At 45.0% G+C, this 18,925-nt stretch overlaps 1 protein-coding gene across 6 annotated transcripts in view; it reads left to right on the plus strand.

The window, feature by feature from the left end:
* Positions 1-18,925, plus strand: part of EML4 (EMAP like 4) — a 317,947-nt gene that overhangs the window by 277,115 nt on the left and 21,907 nt on the right. For all 6 annotated transcript variants that reach the window (XM_089677831.1, XM_089677834.1, XM_089677836.1 and 3 more), the window contains 5 exons: positions 5,490-5,615; positions 5,779-5,910; positions 7,334-7,401; positions 9,761-9,849; positions 13,635-13,732. In XM_089677831.1, the coding sequence (XP_089533957.1) occupies positions 5,490-5,615; positions 5,779-5,910; positions 7,334-7,401; positions 9,761-9,849; positions 13,635-13,732 (513 nt within the window). The remainder of the gene's footprint in view (positions 1-5,489; positions 5,616-5,778; positions 5,911-7,333; positions 7,402-9,760; positions 9,850-13,634; positions 13,733-18,925) is intronic.

Here is an 18,925-nt window from a genome sequence, read left to right on the forward strand (position 1 = left end):
GGCCAAGATTTATGAAGAAACATTATTCATTTGCAAAATTTTTTTTCAAAATGTTTGGATTTTTTCATTTACCGTATTTTTCGCTCCATAAGACGCACTTTTTCCCCCCAAAAAAGGGGGGAAAATGTCAGTGCGTCTTATGGAGCAAATATGGAGTGGCCGGTCTGATATTTCCGCCTCCGCCACCATGTCAGAATACCGGGCCGGCCGCTCAGCTCTTCTCTCCTGCTGGACCTTACCTGTTCCTCTGTCCAGCGCTGTAGTCTTCCCGCACCAGCTTCTGTGACAGCCGGGTGCCCACTGCGCATGCGCGAGAAGCGCTGCGCTTTGTGAATGTTCCGGCGACTTCTGGGACACATGACAGATCCCAGAAGGCGCCGGGCCATTCACAAAGCGCAGCGCTTCTCGCGCATGCGCAATGGGCACCCGGCTGTCACAGAAGCCGGCGCGGGAAGAAGCCAGCGTGCCCACACTAAAGAGGACAACTTCAGGTACCCGCTCCCCCTCCCTCCCCAAAGGTCCGCAGTCTCTTGGTCATCCCCTGTACTGTCTGCAGTCTCTGGTCATCCCCTGTACTGTCTGCAGTCTCTGGTCATCTGTACTATGTCCGCAGTCCCTGGCATTTTCCCTGTACTATGTTCACAGTCTCTGGTCATCTGTACTATGTCCGCAGTCTCTGGTCATTCCCTGTACTATGTCCGCAGACTCTGGTCATTCCCTGTACTATGTCCGCAGTCTCTGGTCATCCCCTATACTGTGTCTGCAGTCTCTGGTCATCTCCTGTGCTGTGTCCGCAGTCTCTGGTCATCTCCTGTACTATGTCCGCAGTCTCTGGTCATTTCCTGTACTATGTCCGCAGTCTCTGGTCATTTCCTGTACTATGTCCGCAGTCTCTGGTCATCTCCTGTACTATGTCCGCAGTCTCTGGTCATCTCCTGTACTATGTCCGCAGTCTCTGGTCATCTCCTGTACTATGTCCGCAGTCTCTGGTCATCTCCTGTACTATGTCCGCAGTCTCTGGTCATCTCCTGTACTATGTCCGCAGTCTCTGGTCATCTCCTGTACTATGTCCGCAGTCTCTGGTCATCTCCTGTACTATGTCCGCAGTCTCTGGTCATCTCCTGTACTATGTCCGCAGTCTCTGGTCATCTCCTGTACTATGTCCGCAGTCTCTGGTCATCTCCTGTACTATGTCCGCAGTCTCTGGTCATCTCCTGTACTATGTCCGCAGTCTCTGGTCATCTCCTGTACTATGTCCGCAGTCTCTGGTCATCTCCTGTACTATGTCCGCAGTCTCTGGTCATCTCCTGTACTATGTCCGCAGTCTCTGGTCATCTCCTGTACTATGTCCGCAGTCTCTGGTCATCCCCTGTACTGTCTGCAGTCTCTGGTCATCCCCTGTACTGTCTGCAGTCTCTGGTCATCTGTACTATGTCCGCAGTCCCTGGCATTTTCCCTGTACTATGTTCACAGTCTCTGGTCATCTGTACTATGTCCGCAGTCTCTGGTCATTCCCTGTACTATGTCCGCAGACTCTGGTCATCCCCTGTACTATGTCCGCAGTCTCTGGTCATCCCCTGTACTGTGTCCGCAGTCTCTGGTCATCCCCTGTACTGTGTCCGCAGTCTCTGGTCATCCCCTGTACTGTGTCCGCAGTCTCTGGTCATCTCCTGTACTGTGTCCGCAGTCTCTGGTCATCTCCTGTACTGTGTCCGCAGTCTCTGGTCATCCCCTGTACTGTGTCCGCAGTCTCTGGTCATCCCCTGTACTGTGTCCGCAGTCTCTGGTCATCCCCTGTACTGTGTCCGCAGTCTCTGGTCATCCCCTGTACTGTGTCCGCAGTCTCTGGTCATCCCCTGTACTGTGCCCGCAGTCTCTGGTCATCCCCTGTACTGTGCCCGCAGTCTCTGGTCATCCCCTGTACTGTGTCCGCAGTCTCTGGTCATCTCCTGTGCTGTGTCCGCAGTCTCTGGTCATCTCCTGTACTGTGTCCGCAGTCTCTGGTCATTTCCTGTACTGTGTCCGCAGTCTCTGGTCATCTCCTGTACTGTGTCCGCAGTCTCTGGTCATCTCCTGTACTGTGTCCGCAGTCTCTGGTCATTTCCTGTACTATGTCCGCAGTCTCTGGTCATCTCCTGTACTATGTCCGCAGTCTCTGGTCATCTCCTGTACTATGTCCGCAGTCTCTGGTCATCTCCTGTACTATGTCCGCAGTCTCTGGTCATCTCCTGTACTATGTCCGCAGTCTCTGGTCATCTCCTGTACTATGTCCGCAGTCTCTGGTCATCTCCTGTACTGTGTCCGCAGTCTCTGGTCATCTCCTGTACTGTGTCCGCAGTCTCTGGTCATCTCCTGTACTATGTCCTTTATACTACTGTACTATAGTACTATCCTGTACTATATACTTTAATTTAAAAAATTAAAATCCCAGTGGTGACTAAATACCACCAAAATAAAGTTTTATCTATCTCAAAAAAATGCTAAAGAATTCATATGGGTACAGTGTTGCATGGCCGCGCAATTGTCATTCAAAGTGTTATAGCGCTGAAAGCTGAAAATTGGCCTGGAGGAAGGGGGTGAAAGTGTCTGGACTTGAAGTGGTAAAGTATTCCCTTTTGCTCCTCCTGTGGCAGCTACATAAGAGTTTATGTAGCAATGGGAGGGGGAAAGAGCTGGGCAAGTGCAGACAGTAGTGAGACACTTCCAGAAGAGAGGTCTATGGGATGCAAGGAAGTTAGACCATGTCTATAGGACAAAAACACAGGATGTCTTTGCATTTTTAATGTTGCAACTAGTATTAGTGTGCCCCACAAAACCTCTCACAAAATCTTTAGAAACGTTTGTTTAGATGGGGTAAATCATCATCTTTCAACCATTATATACTCAGTATTTTTTCTTTGCCTGAGATTTTGGGGTTTTTTTTTTACATAATCATAAGAAGCTTTTCTTGTAATTAGCTAATGACCTGGTTGCAGAGTTTGGAAATGACTTTTAGGAAGTGCATCTAAGCTCCAGCTTATGTGAGGACATGCTCCCTCAGTGCTCTGCCTTCTCAGACAGTCATATGCCTTTCATTTAATCAATGTCTGCTTTTTAACGGCTTTATAAAGTAAGGCATATCAATCACTGAGCAAGATGCCTGTTTTCTAAGCAAAACCATTCTTCCTGGTTTTCTGTGACTTTTCCCATAAGATATTTGTAATTACAGAGGGAATGAATGTGCTCTAGTTTTCGCACCACTGTAAATATTGATGATTCTGTAACAATGATGGAGATACTTTTCAGGTATATTGATCCTGGATTTTCTAAAGCTGCCCGTAGATAGCTGGATGTACAGCAATCTGATAGTTTGAAGAGTTGTTTAGATCCACCTTAAGGCAGCCCACATAAACACTTAGATGGAGATGTACTAAAACTGGTGCACTGATAATCTGGTGCAGTTGTGCATGGGAGCCAATCAGTTTGTTCAACTAAGTTTTGACAATAAAACCTGGAAGCTGATTGGTTTCTATGCAGAACTGCACCACATTTTGCACACCGCGGTTTTAGTTAATCTCCCCCTAATTGTTAATACATACATGTGTTTGCTTCTAACGTTTTACAGAGGCAGGCTCTGGTCGGACATACTAGCAATGAAGGGATGGCTCAGGAGACTATTTCTCCCTTCTCTATGTTCAGTCTCTGTGCTCCCTGGAACAGTCTTAGTCAGGCCATACACGGAGCAAATTTCTTGCAGGAAAGAAATTGCTTGATTCCCCCACAGGGGCGGACTGACAACTCATGGGGCCCCCGGGCAATAAGGGATCATGGGGCCCCTGTGTCCTTGCCCAACTCAAAAAATCCTATGAAAAAGGTACCAGGGGCCTCTCATGGGGCCCCCTACTGACCCCGGGCCCTCGGGCAGTGCCCGAGTTTCCAAATGGTCAGTCCGCCCCTGTTCCCCCATCAACACAGTTTGTGTTGACAGGGGAATCCCTCCCACTGTCCCCACTGGGAGAAGACAGTGATTATTGCTAGCAGCTATACCAGCTACTAGCGATAATTGTATGTAAAATCTGGCAGGCTGGTTGTACCCAAGCTGATCAATCTATCAACTTGCATATGTTCCGCCTGCCCATGTATGGTTCAAATCTCGGCCAGTTTAGCAGGAACCATCTGTGGCCGGCCTTAATATCCACTCTTTCAAAAAGGTAAGAAATCCAGGACACTCGCTGCTTTTTATCTTCTTTATTGCTGCTTTAAAACCAGATTAAAAACCGTAAGCTGAACACTCATTTCATGTGAATAGCACAGAATTTTATAAATTGTAAATAGTGTGTGCTTATTTACATGAAATTGTCATTGGCCTGATGGTTTTCATACTTAGTGTAAAACAGCAATAACACTATAAAAAGCCGCATGTACCCTGGATTCTTCAAGCTTGCCATACACTGTTAGAATTTTATTTATTTTCATCCTGCGGACTATGCAGTGCAGATGGACAAATCTTCTACAGTATGACTGTCAGAATACCTGAACTGCGGCTGCATCTGACTGGACACAGCCATTGTTCTGAAATATTTCCCTCTGACCACTTCAGTTTTTTTAATCAAAGGATGTTTTGCGGGAGATGGCCAACAGTGCAACCACATAGCAAATTTCAGCTGGTTCATAATGGATTATGGTCATCTGTACAGCACAAGGTCACATGAATGTAGATCATACCTGTAAATAGAAGGCTGCATGTACTTACCTTTCTAGCGGCCCAGAAAAGCAGATGTTTCCACCCTCTACAAGTATTCCGGGTGTGTGAATAATCTGCTCCTCCACCATTACTGGCTCATACATCACAAACGGACATATAAACTGAAGGAAGGAACCACAGTGAGTGGTGAGGAAGACATTTGACCTGTCAAATACTTTCAGATGATAGTGAGCTGCAAAACAATGTTTTTTTGAAAAACGGGTGGCCAGAAGGGTAAATATAGGCAGTCTTCTTTTTGCAAGTATATTTAAAGCAGCGGTCTCCAAACTTGGAGGGCCCTTTGCCTACCTTTATCCGGCTCTTGGGGAACTATCTTTCTGCACCGACACCAACAATGGGGCATAATTCCACCCACTGACGCCATTAAAGGGGAAGAATAACTTCCAATGACAAGTCACAATTCTTCCCACACACCAATGACGGGGCACAATTCCACCCAATAACACCTACACTGGGGCCCAATGACCGTAATGATGGGGCGCTATTCCTCCCAGTGATACCAAAGATGAGGCATTGTTTGTTCCATAGAAGTCAAGACCCTTTCTACTCCCTATAGTCTGACCCCCCCTTAGGTCTGAAGGACAGTTAACTGGCCCTTTTGTTTAGAAAGTTTGGAGACCCCTGATTTAAAGTATAACTTTAACTGTAAGTTTTGCTTTTAGTTCTACTTTTAGATGGAGTCATAAGAAATTATTGTGTTTTTCCATGGTGTTTATTTTATGGGTATTTCATATATATTTTCTAGGTTCCAGATCAATATGGCACCATCAGAGCGGTGGCAGAAGGCAAAGCCGACCAATTCTTAGTTGGAACATCTCGGAATTTTGTTTTGCGTGGCACTTTTAATGACGGTTTTCAGGTGGAAGTTCAGGTAAATACATTTCTGTGGTACTTCCCTGACCCAAATTAGCTATCAGTATCTATACTGTTAAGTCAGCACTATCACAGTGCCAACCACAAAGCTGCGGTGTTGCTGCATTCCATGAGCATACAGCTGTGTAGTTATGTGTTTTTGTTATTTTTTATACTTATAGGGTCATACAGATGAGCTCTGGGGATTGGCAACCCACCCCTTCAAGGATCTGCTCTTATCATGTGCTCAGGACAAGCAGGTCTGTTTGTGGAACTCTGTAGACCACACGCTAGAATGGACCAGACTGCTAGAAGTAAGTACTGTAAATGTTGCTGAAGCATTTTGTATTGTTGAAGAAAGTTTCCTAGAAATATTAAAATCCTCTATTTCCTTATTACGGGAAGTCAACTGTTGTACCTGGAAAATGGAAGTTCAGATTGGAAATCCTTTGGGGGCTGTTTATAAAATTAAACCGTGAAGTGGCGAGCGAGTGACCAGATGTGATTATTGCACCACATCCCTTAAAATTGCAAATAATCAATAGAGAAGATGGGACTTTCAGGGTGCATAGACATAAATACCACACATTAAAAGTTATTTAATTTTTATTTCGTATTTTGGTAAAACACAAAGGAAAAAATACAAAAAAAAAAAAAAACATTTTCAATTCTAAGAATACCAACTGAGATTCAAACTTGGTTAGGTAAATGTAGTATACTCCCTACATGTTTCGCCCTCATGGGCTTCTTCGGGGGAGATTTTTTTAGGAAATTTCTACCGCCAAGGCAGACCTGGATGTGAAAGCTCACAGAGCTAGAAGAAAATGACCTAAAAAATCTTAATTGGCCTACACGTCCAAAACAGTTGTAGAGGATATAATGGGCATCAGATATCATCTGTTAAATGCTTTAGGATATATAGGTATAACCTAACAAAGATCTATTTGACCTATACGTTCACAACCATAAGAAAGGAAACAATGGACATCAATCATCCATCTGTTAAATATTGCAATTCAAGTAGCAAGGAAAATTTAAGGAAAAAGGATTTTAATGGAGGATCAATTTTCAATTCCACCACCAGATATCAGCAAAGGACAAAAGTCCAGACGATATTATCTCCATTCAGATCCAATACAACCTCCAAGATACTCAGTGTGCACTGGTGATTAGCAGGATGTTTGATGTCCATTGTTTCCTTTCTTCTGTGTGGAGGGGAATATTTTATGTAGAGAGACGGGGTCCCTGTACCATCAAGCAAGGATCTTGAAGAAGTTCTCTTGTGAATAACAGGAGATGGACGACTTATGGGTGAAGTGAAATGACTTGGACCAGTCTGCGTCCGATATGTCTCTGCTGAGTTCTCAGGCCCACGCCCTGGTGTAGGGTCTATCGCCAACCTTTTAGACATAAACCAAAACTAGTAAGTTTGCAGGCCCAATGATGTTGTACCCACTTGTCTCAGTGTGAAAGCACCAGGTGGCAGTCAGCAGTGTATAGGGGAAGCAGACACCACCACCCCTGTGTGGGAGGAGGAGGTGAAAGGCTGTCAGCTGAACTGAAAATTTCATCCAGAGGTGCGAGTTGTTGTCTGCCCTCTGCACATATGATAACATGAGTGTGTGTAAAGTGGATAAAAGTTATTTATTTCCACATTTAGATATTTTTCTTATGTCTGACCACACTTGTGTGTTTACTAGTTGTGAATAACTCACAATGTTTTTCTGTCATGTACAGGAGCCTGGACACTGTGCTGATTTCCATCCTAGCGGAATAGTAGTAGCAATTGGAACACATTCTGGGAGGTAATATTAATATAATATAATAGTCATATGCTTTGTAGTGATGAGAGTTTGATGATTGCATCATGAAAAATCAATAAATTGCACCTATATTGAGAGATAACACAGGTCTGTCATTGCTGGTCTCTTTCTGCAAATACGAGTTATCTAGCTTCAAACCTTCACAAACCTGGAGCACGGAGCAGATAGGAGTAGCTTTGTTATGTATTGGTCCCTGGCCATGGTGCAGCAGTCTATGACAGTGACAAAAACACACAAAGGCCTGTGACCCTGGTAGTAGTCTGTCTCAGCCAGTGAATCAGCGTGCACATTTGTTTCCACACTCCAAGTATGTGCACAACATAGGGAATGTATTGTACGTATGTTGTGTTTTTGTTTTTTTAAGGTCAGAGTGTTGAAGCACAGCATTACAACATAATAGGGGCTCTACCTCCTCCACTCTATCCCCAAAAAACAAATACAGTTTTAGCTATATATACACTGTAAAATACTGAATCCCAAAATTCTAGTTAGGAGTGTCTATGGCTATTTTCACATGACGCTGCATGTAGATGAGCTTTACCCCAAGTGGCCGTTTGTCTTTGCTGCAATTGTTCTCCCCTCAGCTGCCAGAGAGAGCACTTAGCGGATATGTTTAGTGTACACTTCTATGATTGCTATCTATACACTTGTGTATTTGCTTGGCCAGTATTTATGCTGTGTTGGCCTAAACAAGGGAGAAATATCTGAGTAGTGCCTGCATATTGATCCGCACTGCTTCCTTCAACATCACAGCTCATTGGCAATGCAATGCTTAGGCCGACCATTGCTTCCAAAATTCAAGGTAATGTTAAGTCCAGTCCAGAAAATGTTTGGGCTGAGCTGTTGCCTTGGTATTCATTCTCAGACCTGGTGATTTGGTGGGAGTTAAAAATAGTCACCAATCCTCCCCCCCTTCAAAATATGTCGGGCATAGCCTGTGGTGGTCAAATTAAAATTCTGTGAAATTAAGTGTTAATGTCAATGGTATAGCTGAGAGAAGTATGGCCAAACCTTTTTTGGCTATACTTCTCTTTTGGTTCATAGGAGTACATTTACTGATGTACTCTTTATGACCCAGAGTAAGCTGATGGTGGGCTGCTACCCACTATTAGAGCCATGCCACGTTCATGGAGGCGCCTCACAGTGTTGCTGGGAGCCATCCAGCTGCCCAATTGACAACTGGTTCCATCTTTCAACATGCAGCTGAGAACCTGACCCAGCCACGCTTGTCCCCTCCACAGTCCTTCACTCCAGTGAGCACTGGAGTAGCAGCCAGCAGACCAAAAACTGACAGTACTGTAATCTATCAGGTTTCAGTCTTAGGCTTTGTTCACAGGGGCATACTATTGTGAACATTTGTGCGAGGGCGCTGTTTGTATGCATGGAGATGCACAGGTGTTCTGCAGAGAGTGTGCGTTCTGGGCCGTGCACCCACACGGCTGGCAAGTTGGCAGCTGTGTCTGTGCAGCTGCTGCATCCCAATTGACATGAATGGGACTGCCTGCACCGGGATGCGTGAAACACCCATGGATCCCCATGCAGGCAAACACAGCTGTTGCACGGCGTACGTTCTGCGAATGAGACCTTAGAAGCCGGCATGGGACAGCTGCAGTGTCACACGGATGCTGCAGCATTGAGGTGCATATGTAAGCTGGTTTTTTTTTGTTTTTTTTTTAATAGTAATCCCATATTTCTTTTTACTTTAATTATGAATTGAATGCTTTTCCTATTAAACACAATGGAGTTGATTTACTAAAGGCAAATAGACTGCACTTTACAAAGGCATTACTCCAGAGCTTAGTAAATGAAGGGAAGCTCTGCTACTTACATCATCCAATCATGTGCAAGCAAAGATGCATTTTTTTCCCTTGCATTTGATTGGGTATTCTTTGCAAACTAAAGCTTCACCTCATTTACGAAGCGATGGAGCAGTACCCTTTCAGAATGCAATCGCAAAGTGCACAGTCTATTTGCCTTTAATAAATCAACCCCAGTATATGGAGCTATACTTGGTAGGACTCACTAGTGGAGGGACTTGCCTGTGATGATTATTCTGACTACCAGTGACAGAGTGAGAAAGTAATTTTCCCCCAGTCGGGGTACATTTTCAGATGTCCTACAATTGCTTTTGCATTGCCATTTTCTTAGGTTAAAAAAAACTCTTCAAGTTCAACCTATTCTAATAATGTTGTTTTGACTAACCTTCCCTGTCATAAATAAGTCCATACATTAATATGTTCAGCATGTAAATCCTCTGAAGGTTTTGTCTAACAATGTAAATCCTCTGCGTGGATGAGTTTGCCCTTCCCCACATTTACAATGGCTCTCCCTTGTGTTGTAGATGGTTTGTGTTAGATGCAGAGACACGGGATCTGGTTTCCATACACACAGATGGCAATGAGCAGCTCTCCGTGATGCGATACTCCGTCGGTGAGTAACTTTCCTGACAAGCAATTTGATAATAAATATTTGCCAGTTGTAACATTGTGTCCAGGTCACTAACTGCGTCTCGGCTTACTTCCCAGAACACATCCGTGGGAAATCTGGGTTCAATATTTTACAGAGTTGTCTGTCTGGGGTTAGAAATGCAGCTTGAAATGTGCTGGATTAGAACATTGCGTGTGTGATGTGAGTGTGTTCCCTGCCATCGTGAGCAACTTGCAAAGTGTATGTAAAGCCAAAACGTTTTGAAAAATAGATTAAGGGTTTACATACACTTTAATGCTTTGCTTGCCAAAGAATTTGTAATTGTGTTCAGACACTGCACAGCCAGATTAGTGACACAAATAGTTCCTGATTAAAGCTGATCTCCAGATTTTAGTGAAGTTTAAATAGTTCGTTTGGACCAAGCGGTTCCAAGCAAACTATTACCTTAACTAACAGATGCAGCTGCTGGGAGCACTGTATAAACTGTATGTAGTCTCAGCTACATACAGTATATAGCATTGTGTTCCGGCAGCGGTACAGGAACTTCCCGTCCCACTGCCAGAAGAAAATTGATTCAGGCTGACCACTGCTCAGCCATTCACAGGAAGCTTTGGAGTTGATTTACTAAAGGCAAATTGACTGTGCACTTTGCAAAGTGCAATTGTTTGCAAGTACAGTTGCTCCAGAACTTAGTAAATGAGCAAAAGCTCTGCTGACTTCCATCATCCAATCATGTGCAAGCAAAAATACTGTGGTGTTTTTTTTGTTTTGTTTTTTTTCCTTGCACATGATTGGGTATTCTTGGCAAAGTACAATTTTACCTCATTTATTAAACTCTGGAGCAACCACACATGCAGATGGCAACTGCACTTTGCAAAGTGCACAGTCTAATTGCCTTCAGCAAATAAACCTATTTGTATTCTATGAAAGAATACAAGAGCTTCCCCTGGTTGTCTGACTCCGAGACCGTGACATCATCTGCCCACCTCTCCACCCCTGCCAATGAGAGGAAGCTTTGTATTCATTCATAGAATACCAACCTCCCTGTGAATGGCTCAGCAGCACTCAGCCTGACATGAATTTGTTCCAGGAGGGAGGTGGGAAGTACTCATCCCACTGCAGGAACACAGCACTGTATTGTATACTGCATGTAGTGCTCCCAGTTGCTGCATCTGTTAGTGAACATAGTAGTTCCTTTGGACCAGCTTGGTGCTATGCATCTTGGAGACCTGCATGCACCAGCGATCTGCTGATCGCTAGCGCAATGCTTTCCAGGTTTCTAAAACAAAAAATAGTAAATGTACATTTTTTTTTTACCTGCAAAAGTGTATTTATTATTTTTTGTTAAAAGGTGAACTTATCCTTTAAGCAGTTCATCTTGCTGGTTCTTTTTTATGGTAATTTTTGCTATCCTAATCCAGCCTTATGATTGGACTGTAAATCAGCAACACCATTTCTGTCCAGTGAGCTGGGAGCTGATTCAGGAAGCAGTTATGATAAACTAGGAAATAGTAGAGTACTGATCCTGACTAGCAGCAGAATGTGTACAACAAGAACAGCCTGCCAGAATCGGAAAATCCTTTTGGAAGGTAAAACCATAAACACGGGTCTTCAAACTCTGCAAACGTTTGCCTGGCGTCATACTTTAACAGCCATGCTGTTCATGGTTGATATAGCAGGTAGCTAAGCTTTGCCAATTTTCCCTTCCTTTTCATGAAAGATTTGGCCATAATTTAAAACCAGCTGCCCCAGGTAACAAATAACTGTTATTCCTGTCGAGGACACATAGTAACACTAAACACAGAAAGCCTTTAGCTTACCTTTAGAAAACATTCCTACATTTTCTTCACAGTAACAATTCTCACCAGTGCATTTTTCTGTTGTAATTTTGTTTTAAATCCTGCTCATTGCTGTTTAAGTACACAAACTCCTGGTGGAGGTGATGTAAGTAATTGATTTACTCGCGTTCCAACCTCTCACAAAAAGTAAGATTGGATAATGCAGAAAAAGCCTGTGAAACTGCATCCCAGCGTACCTAAATCATGACAAGTTGCCCTTAAGGTGGTTGTAAAGGCTGAAGGTTTTTTCTCCAGTCAATTTCCAGGACGGCACACCTGAGATGAAACACAATCAAAAAAGTTTAAATTCCCCGCCCTTTCCACCCCTCCTCAGTTTTTGATTGTTTCCCTGCAGCGAAACATTTATTTTCCTCTGAACTAAGGCCTGGAAGCTCCCCCCTGGGGGGCGAGCAGCTGAGCTGGAGAGGGCAGGCTGTAGCCGGGGTCACTTACCCATTCCAGGGGTTCCCAAAGCAGTGGAACTGCCCAGGCATCGGGGAGGAGTGTCTGACATTCCCGGGATGAGCATCCTTCCGGGGCAGTGGGGAGGTCTGTCCAGAAGAGGACCGAGCTGTGAGGTGGCTCTTGCAGGTATGGGAATTGCTGGCCGGCATTTCATGAGCAGTGCGCCCCTGTTGGGTGACGGGGCCGCCATGGAGTTTGCTGCTAGTCTGCCTGAAGACCAGTGGGTGGAGAGCAGGGCCGTGGAACTGGAAGTAGGAGCAGGGCTGCGTTCCAAGCCTTGCTCCATAAGTTGGACTTCTAGTAAGGTTGAGACATTCGCCCTACAGATGGTGCCGGTCGGTGTTCTCTCTTCCTTAGGATCACAGCCAGTGAGGGGGGGGGGGGGCGGCTCAGCCACATCTGTGTCTTATAAATGCATAGTGTGGGGCTCAGGAGCAAGCACGCACCAGTGCCCCCATAGCAAGTGGCTTGATATTGGGGGCATTGGTCAAGGGGGGGGAGCCAGGAATGCCAGTGGGAGACCCAAGAAGAGGATCGGGGCTGCTCTGTGCAAAACCATTGCACAGAGTAGGTAATTATGACATGTTTGTTAATTGTTTTAATGAACAAAACAAACCTTTTAATATCAGTTTAAAAGAAGGTGATACCACATTCTGATGTTCAGGACCAGTCAGAAAATAAGGATACCAGCATCTAACCAAATGCAGAAGATGAATCCGAGCTTATGAGACAGCCAGGTGCACAAAATTAATTCTAATTAGGCAGCCAGGAAAAGACGATATAGCAGAACTAACAAGGCACTCGGGTACAGAAGGTAAATTAGATCTAACAAGGCAGCCAAGTGGAGAACGTGAATTAGAATTAACATGACATTCAGGTGGAGAAAATTAATTGGACTCCTTTCACACGAGTGGTTCAATCAGTTCCACCTGACCATTTTTCAGGCAGACCCAGTTGGACCTTTCATTCTCCATGTGTGTCTGTTTACAGTTGTTTACCTCCAATTGGATCGGGTGTAAACGAACAGCCGGCCTGTATACATCTGACTGCCCATAGAGCAGAGCGGGCTGTGTCCACGTCCACTCTGCATAAGTGAATCGGACACGGACCTGCTCTGCTGAGCAGGGAATCAGCAGACAGATCACTTGAGCTAACATGGCAGCCAGGTGTAGGGGATGAATTAGGGCTTGGTGAAAAATTGAATTACACTTTGAGGCAGCCAGGTGCAAAAGATTAAAAGTAACAGTCAGCCAGGTTTAAGGGGTGAAATAGAAACATTCATGAGGGTTGGACCATGTAAACAAAGTGTTTTAATATGCAAATTGTGTGACTGAAGTTTGCCTTTCATTTTACGCTCTACAACACATGATATACCAGAGTGGACAGCAATGGTGGAGGCAGGAAAAGGTCTCAAGGATGTTTCACCATATTTCTTGTGATTTTTCCATGTGTCATTTTCATTGATTTATATTTGTCTTCTAACAGACGGGACGTTGCTTGCGGTGGGTTCCCATGACAATTTCATTTACCTCTACAATGTCTCAGAGAATGGAAGAAAATATAGCAGATACGGAAAATGCACTGTGAGTAGAATGTACAAGAGTCTATATTCAACTCTGTTCTCTTTACAGAACAATTGAGGAACATTGAGTAAATACAAAGCTCTATAAAGGTGGGAACCAGGGGCGGACTGACCATTTGGAAACTCGGGCACTGCCCGAGGGCCTGGGGTCAGTAGGGGGCCCCATGAGATGCCCCTGGTACCTTTTTCATAGGCTTTTTTGAGTTTGGGCAAGGACACAGGGGCCCCATGATCCCCTATTGCACGGGGGCCCCATGAGTTGTCAGTCCGCCCCTGGTGGGAACACACAGGCATTTCTTACTATAGCAATAAACCACCATGATCGCCCCATAGTAAAATTTGTGGTTGCTACAAATAGGGAACAATGAAGTGTAGCACCAACTAATCACTAATGCTAAATAGCAGTTCCAGGTTTATGAGATTAATACTATGTGCAACTGCATATGTAGCAATTGCTAGTAATTAATCATGGATTGATCATAGGTGATGAACACTATAACAGAATGTGCCAATGTGCGCTTGCTCCAAGTGCTGGTACACACCAGGAATCACATAGGAATGCACTCTGCATTCCCATGTGATTCAATACAATGTTATTTTCAGCTCATTCATTTGAATGGGGTAAAATCACACTGGATCGCTCCCAAAGTAGTGCGTGTTCTACTTTTACCACTTTCCCTCCAGAGGATTCTTCCTGACCAGGCCATTTTTTGCGCTATGGCGCTGTGTTACTTTAACTGACAATTGCGCGGTCATGCAACGCTGTACATAAATGTTATCTGTGTCATTTATTTTTTTTCAACAAATAGAACTTTACTTCGGTAGTATTTGAACACCTCTGTGTTTTTTAAATTTTTTGCACTATAAATAAAAAAATACTGACCATTTTGAAAAAAAAAAAACTGTTAAACATATCCAATAAAATTAAAAACAAAAATCAAATTTATTCATAAATTTAGGCCAAAATATATTCTGCTACGTCTTTGCTAAAAAAAAAAAAATCACAATATATGTAAATTAATTTGTTTATGTGAAAGTTATAGCATCTACAAATGGCGGTATATATACTGGAGTTTTTATTAAATTTTTTTTATATACTAGTAATGGTGGCGATCAGAGACTTATTACTGGACTGTGGCAGGCATTCTGAGTGGGAACTGACTAACTGCCATTGACATCCCCAGTGACACGAATACAATGATCAGTGCTAATAAAAAGCACTAACACTGTACTAATGACACTGGGCATAAAGGGGTTAACATCCGGGCGATCAAAGGGTTAACTGTGTGTTGTTTTGCTGTGTTTTAATAGGGAGGTATGCTGTTTTGTGTCTCTCTACTGTGCAGAGAGATGCAAAGCAGCATGTCCATGCTAACAGGAGAGAGACCTGTGTCGTTTATCCACAGGTCTCTCCCCTGTCAAATTTATCCAACGATCACCGAGTGCTGGCCGGGAATCGGTGATTGAGATCCCTAGCCGCCAATAGCAGTGCGGGTAGGGCAGAGCGCGCGCCCCCTCCCCCTAAGTTCAAATCATGTATATATATATATACGTGATTTTGTGCAGCCCTGCCGCCCTGTAGCAGTACCTCTGCTATAGGGCGGACAGAAAGTGGTTAAAAATGTACTGCAACCAGGTTGTATGGTATTGCGCTACAGTGTGATCTGGTCCAGGCAAAGGCACTGCGTTTATGATCTTCATTTGGGGTGTCATTAGGAATCTATTGACATCTAAAACAGATTGTACACGCAGCACGTTTTGAACGCAGTGCAGGAAGCACACACAGAACATGGGTTTCCTGCACCACGTTGTGGTGTGAATCCAGACTAAAGGTATTCATTCATAGCAAAATCATTAGTGGAAGGAGATGGATCAATATGCTAATCTACTCGTGTAACTGCAGTGTCTGGCTTTGAAAACCAACAGATATCCGGGGCGTGTCCAAGATGGCGACCGGAGCGGCCGCGTAATCCGGAGCTCCGGTGCCAAGCTTCTAAATCCGCTGCCATCCGTGCGGCAGCGGATCACGGAGTGACGGCGGAGGACCCGGGTAGTATCCCCGATCCCGGGGAGTCGGAACCCATCAGCTCTCCCATCCGCACCTGCTGCCATCCGGGCTGTGGGAGATCGCCTGGGGACATCCGCGGCGCCCTCTGCATTGCTGGGACTGGGGGAGAGACGCCGCTGAGCCTTGCTGCTTCCCGCGGTGGCGGCGGCATCTGCGGCCTACATCATCTGTCTGGAGCCTCCATCTGGTCACAGTGAGTGGGGGATGCGGGTGCCCTCTTATCATTAGCTCCCCCCACAGTGACTTGGGGAGTGGGCCTCACGTTGCTGACCCCGGAGCCTGCCATCTCCCGTAACCACGGCCCCTGTTGGGCTCAGAGGCCTACTGGGGCCTTAATATTGCCCCGTGGAGTGTCTCCCTGGAGGGCCCTGTGCTTGGTGTTGGAGGTCCTCTGCTTCCCACTTGTCCCTCTTGTGTCCTAGGTTGGGATCTGGTGCCATCATCCTGCTCCGGTGTGCTATATCTGCGTGTTACTGTGATCTATGTCCTCTCTACCCTTCCATGGCTTGCTAACTATCTTTACAATATAATGTTCTCGCAGATGGATCTAATCGCATTCATGTAACTACAATCCTAAACCTATTTTGGGCGTTATAGGTCCCCTGGGGTTATAATCTCCATTCATTATCCTATTTTCAATTGATCACCCCCAGGAGACTCCCTGTATGCCGTCCACAAAGAAAAAAAAGGGACAAGCCCAGAAGTCCCTCACGACATACCTGCTTAAGGCACACGAGCTTTGTAACATGTCTCCAGTCAATACAGAGCGAGCATCCCTGTCCGATCCCACACAGGATACCACCGCTCCCTTATCGGCCTTGGTCAGTAAAAATACACAGCAACTTACAAACGGAGACTTGGAGTCCTGCTTGGAATCTATGTACGCCAAACTAGCCGCCAAATTTCAATCAGAATTGCATAAAAGCACTAATTTTTTTTTTTTTTTTTTTAAGTCCGCAAACGTGCAACTATATCGAAAAAACCCGTAAGTGTCCGCAAAAAAGTGCAAGTGCAAAACACCACACGAAAAACGTGCACTTAGGGGTGTGCTGTGTCCTACCCCGAAAGGGGCTTGGACCGCTGTCCCTGATCCCCCGGGGCACGAAGCTCCTGACGGGGACTAGGTTCCCACTTGGTCCTCCTGACCAAAAGGCCGGGTGGACCACCGTTCCCTATGCCAAGCCGAAGCCGGACATTCAGTACTAGGCAAGGGGACTCTCCCGAAGAAGAGTCCTCATAAAAGCACTAATGTTCTCTCTCAGGAAATAGCCACGCTGGGCTCTAGGACAGACCGCTTAGAAACCAAACACGATGAACTTAGCCTGGCCTATGGTGAACTTTCCAGAGAGCATGATCATTTACAAACGGCCTTTTTTCAACTACAGGCGCAGGTGGAGGACCTTGATAATCGCAATCGCAGGAATAATCTGCGAATCAGGGGAATCCCGGAGTCTATGTCTGACCTCTCCTTAATCGTGACCAAATTATTTCAATCACTCCTCCCGGATCGTGACCCTGGGTCTTTTGCCTGTGACCGCATCCATAGAGCCCTGCGCCCTAAACCTCCTACTGACAAGCCACCTAGGGATATTGTCCTGTGCATGAGGGACTTTTTGACCAAAGAGGAAATACTCAGAGCTGCTCGCAATACCCCTACGATCTCCTTTGAAGGCTCGGTCTTACAAATCTTTCCGGATGTTTCCCCGGCCACGTTGGAGAAGCGTAGAAAAATGAAAGAAGTCACAACGGTCCTGTTCTCAGCTCGTATCCGCTACAAATGGGGCTTTCCCTTTAAGTTGATTGTTCCACATAATGGGAGCACATATATAGCTACATCCCCTTCTGAAGGTAGAGCAATCTTGGCCAAACTGGGCCTAGCGGATGCCCCATCACCTCAACATCCACCCTCCACCCCTCGTGTCTCTCCCATTTGGCATACCCCATCTCCACGGAGAGATAGGAGAGTCAGACAGGATCCGGGTTGACAGGTCCATTCTCACTTGCCTGTTACCTATTGTTTGACAGTCCTTGGTCTTGCCTATTGTCTTTTATGACTTTACCGAGAATTGAGACACAGGGATTTTGTTTCTTACATCTTACGCTGTCAGGATGTGTATTTCTATGGTTACTGCTATGTTAATTTTATAATCCTGAGTAATGTGTGTGCCTTGCATTGATAGCTGGACGAGTCAAGGTATAACAAAGGTCTTTGGTCCCTCTTAATTGCACCCATTGGTTTATGGTTTCACAACTCTTTGACACGTTACCCCACCCTGCCTCCTGACATGGCCGGAAGTGTCGCCGCCCGATTGAGGGGTGGCAGTTCCGTTTTCCATGTTTTAGGGAGACAGGGTTTGGGCCCATTTGGCCCCTTAATATTTGAACTTTTTGTTTTATCAGGTATGACAAATTTTCAGCCTGATCCATGTTCTTCAGTTACCCTCTTATTTGTAGGAGCTCTTCAACTCTCCTCTCTATTGTTTTTTGTCTTCTTTTTTTTCAACACTTTAGTGCATGAGGATGGTGTTGTGTCGGTCTGTGGACATCATGACCCATAGGGCTTTAGAGATGTGATATCCATTATGCCCATTAGATATTAAGGTGGTGATACTTTAGAGGAAATAACATGTGCGATAGGCGCGCTCAAGCGCTCTACTGCACCGGGTCCTGACGGATTTACCGCTAGCTATTATAAACATTTTGCCTCTACATTGGCTCCATACTTGATAACTTTATTTAATGATGTTTTGCAGGGGGGTAAGTTCCCTGAGGAGATGTTATTGGCTAACATGTCTCTAATACCCAAGCCACAGAAGGACCACTGTTTGCCACAAAACTATAGACCGATCTCAGTCATGAATAATGATCTAAAGATATTTAGCCGTATTTTGGCGGACCGGTTGGCCCCTATCATCTCCTCTTTGGTTTCTCCAGACCAGTCGGGTTTTATTCCCGACAGATTTATTACTTATAACATTCGTCTCACTCTAGATGTTATTCAAGACGCCAATTTACATTCCAAAGCGGTTCTGTTGATGAGTTTGTGATTTAATCGCAAGAACACTATCAAAGGCCTTGTTTATATCCATTCGGATATTTCTGGCTACCCATTATTAGTTTCACATT

This window comes from Staurois parvus, unplaced genomic scaffold (assembly GCF_062004578.1).
Source record: "Staurois parvus isolate SC_StPar_1 unplaced genomic scaffold, SC_StPar_1.0 ptg000192l, whole genome shotgun sequence".
Taxonomy (NCBI): domain Eukaryota; kingdom Metazoa; phylum Chordata; class Amphibia; order Anura; family Ranidae; genus Staurois; species Staurois parvus.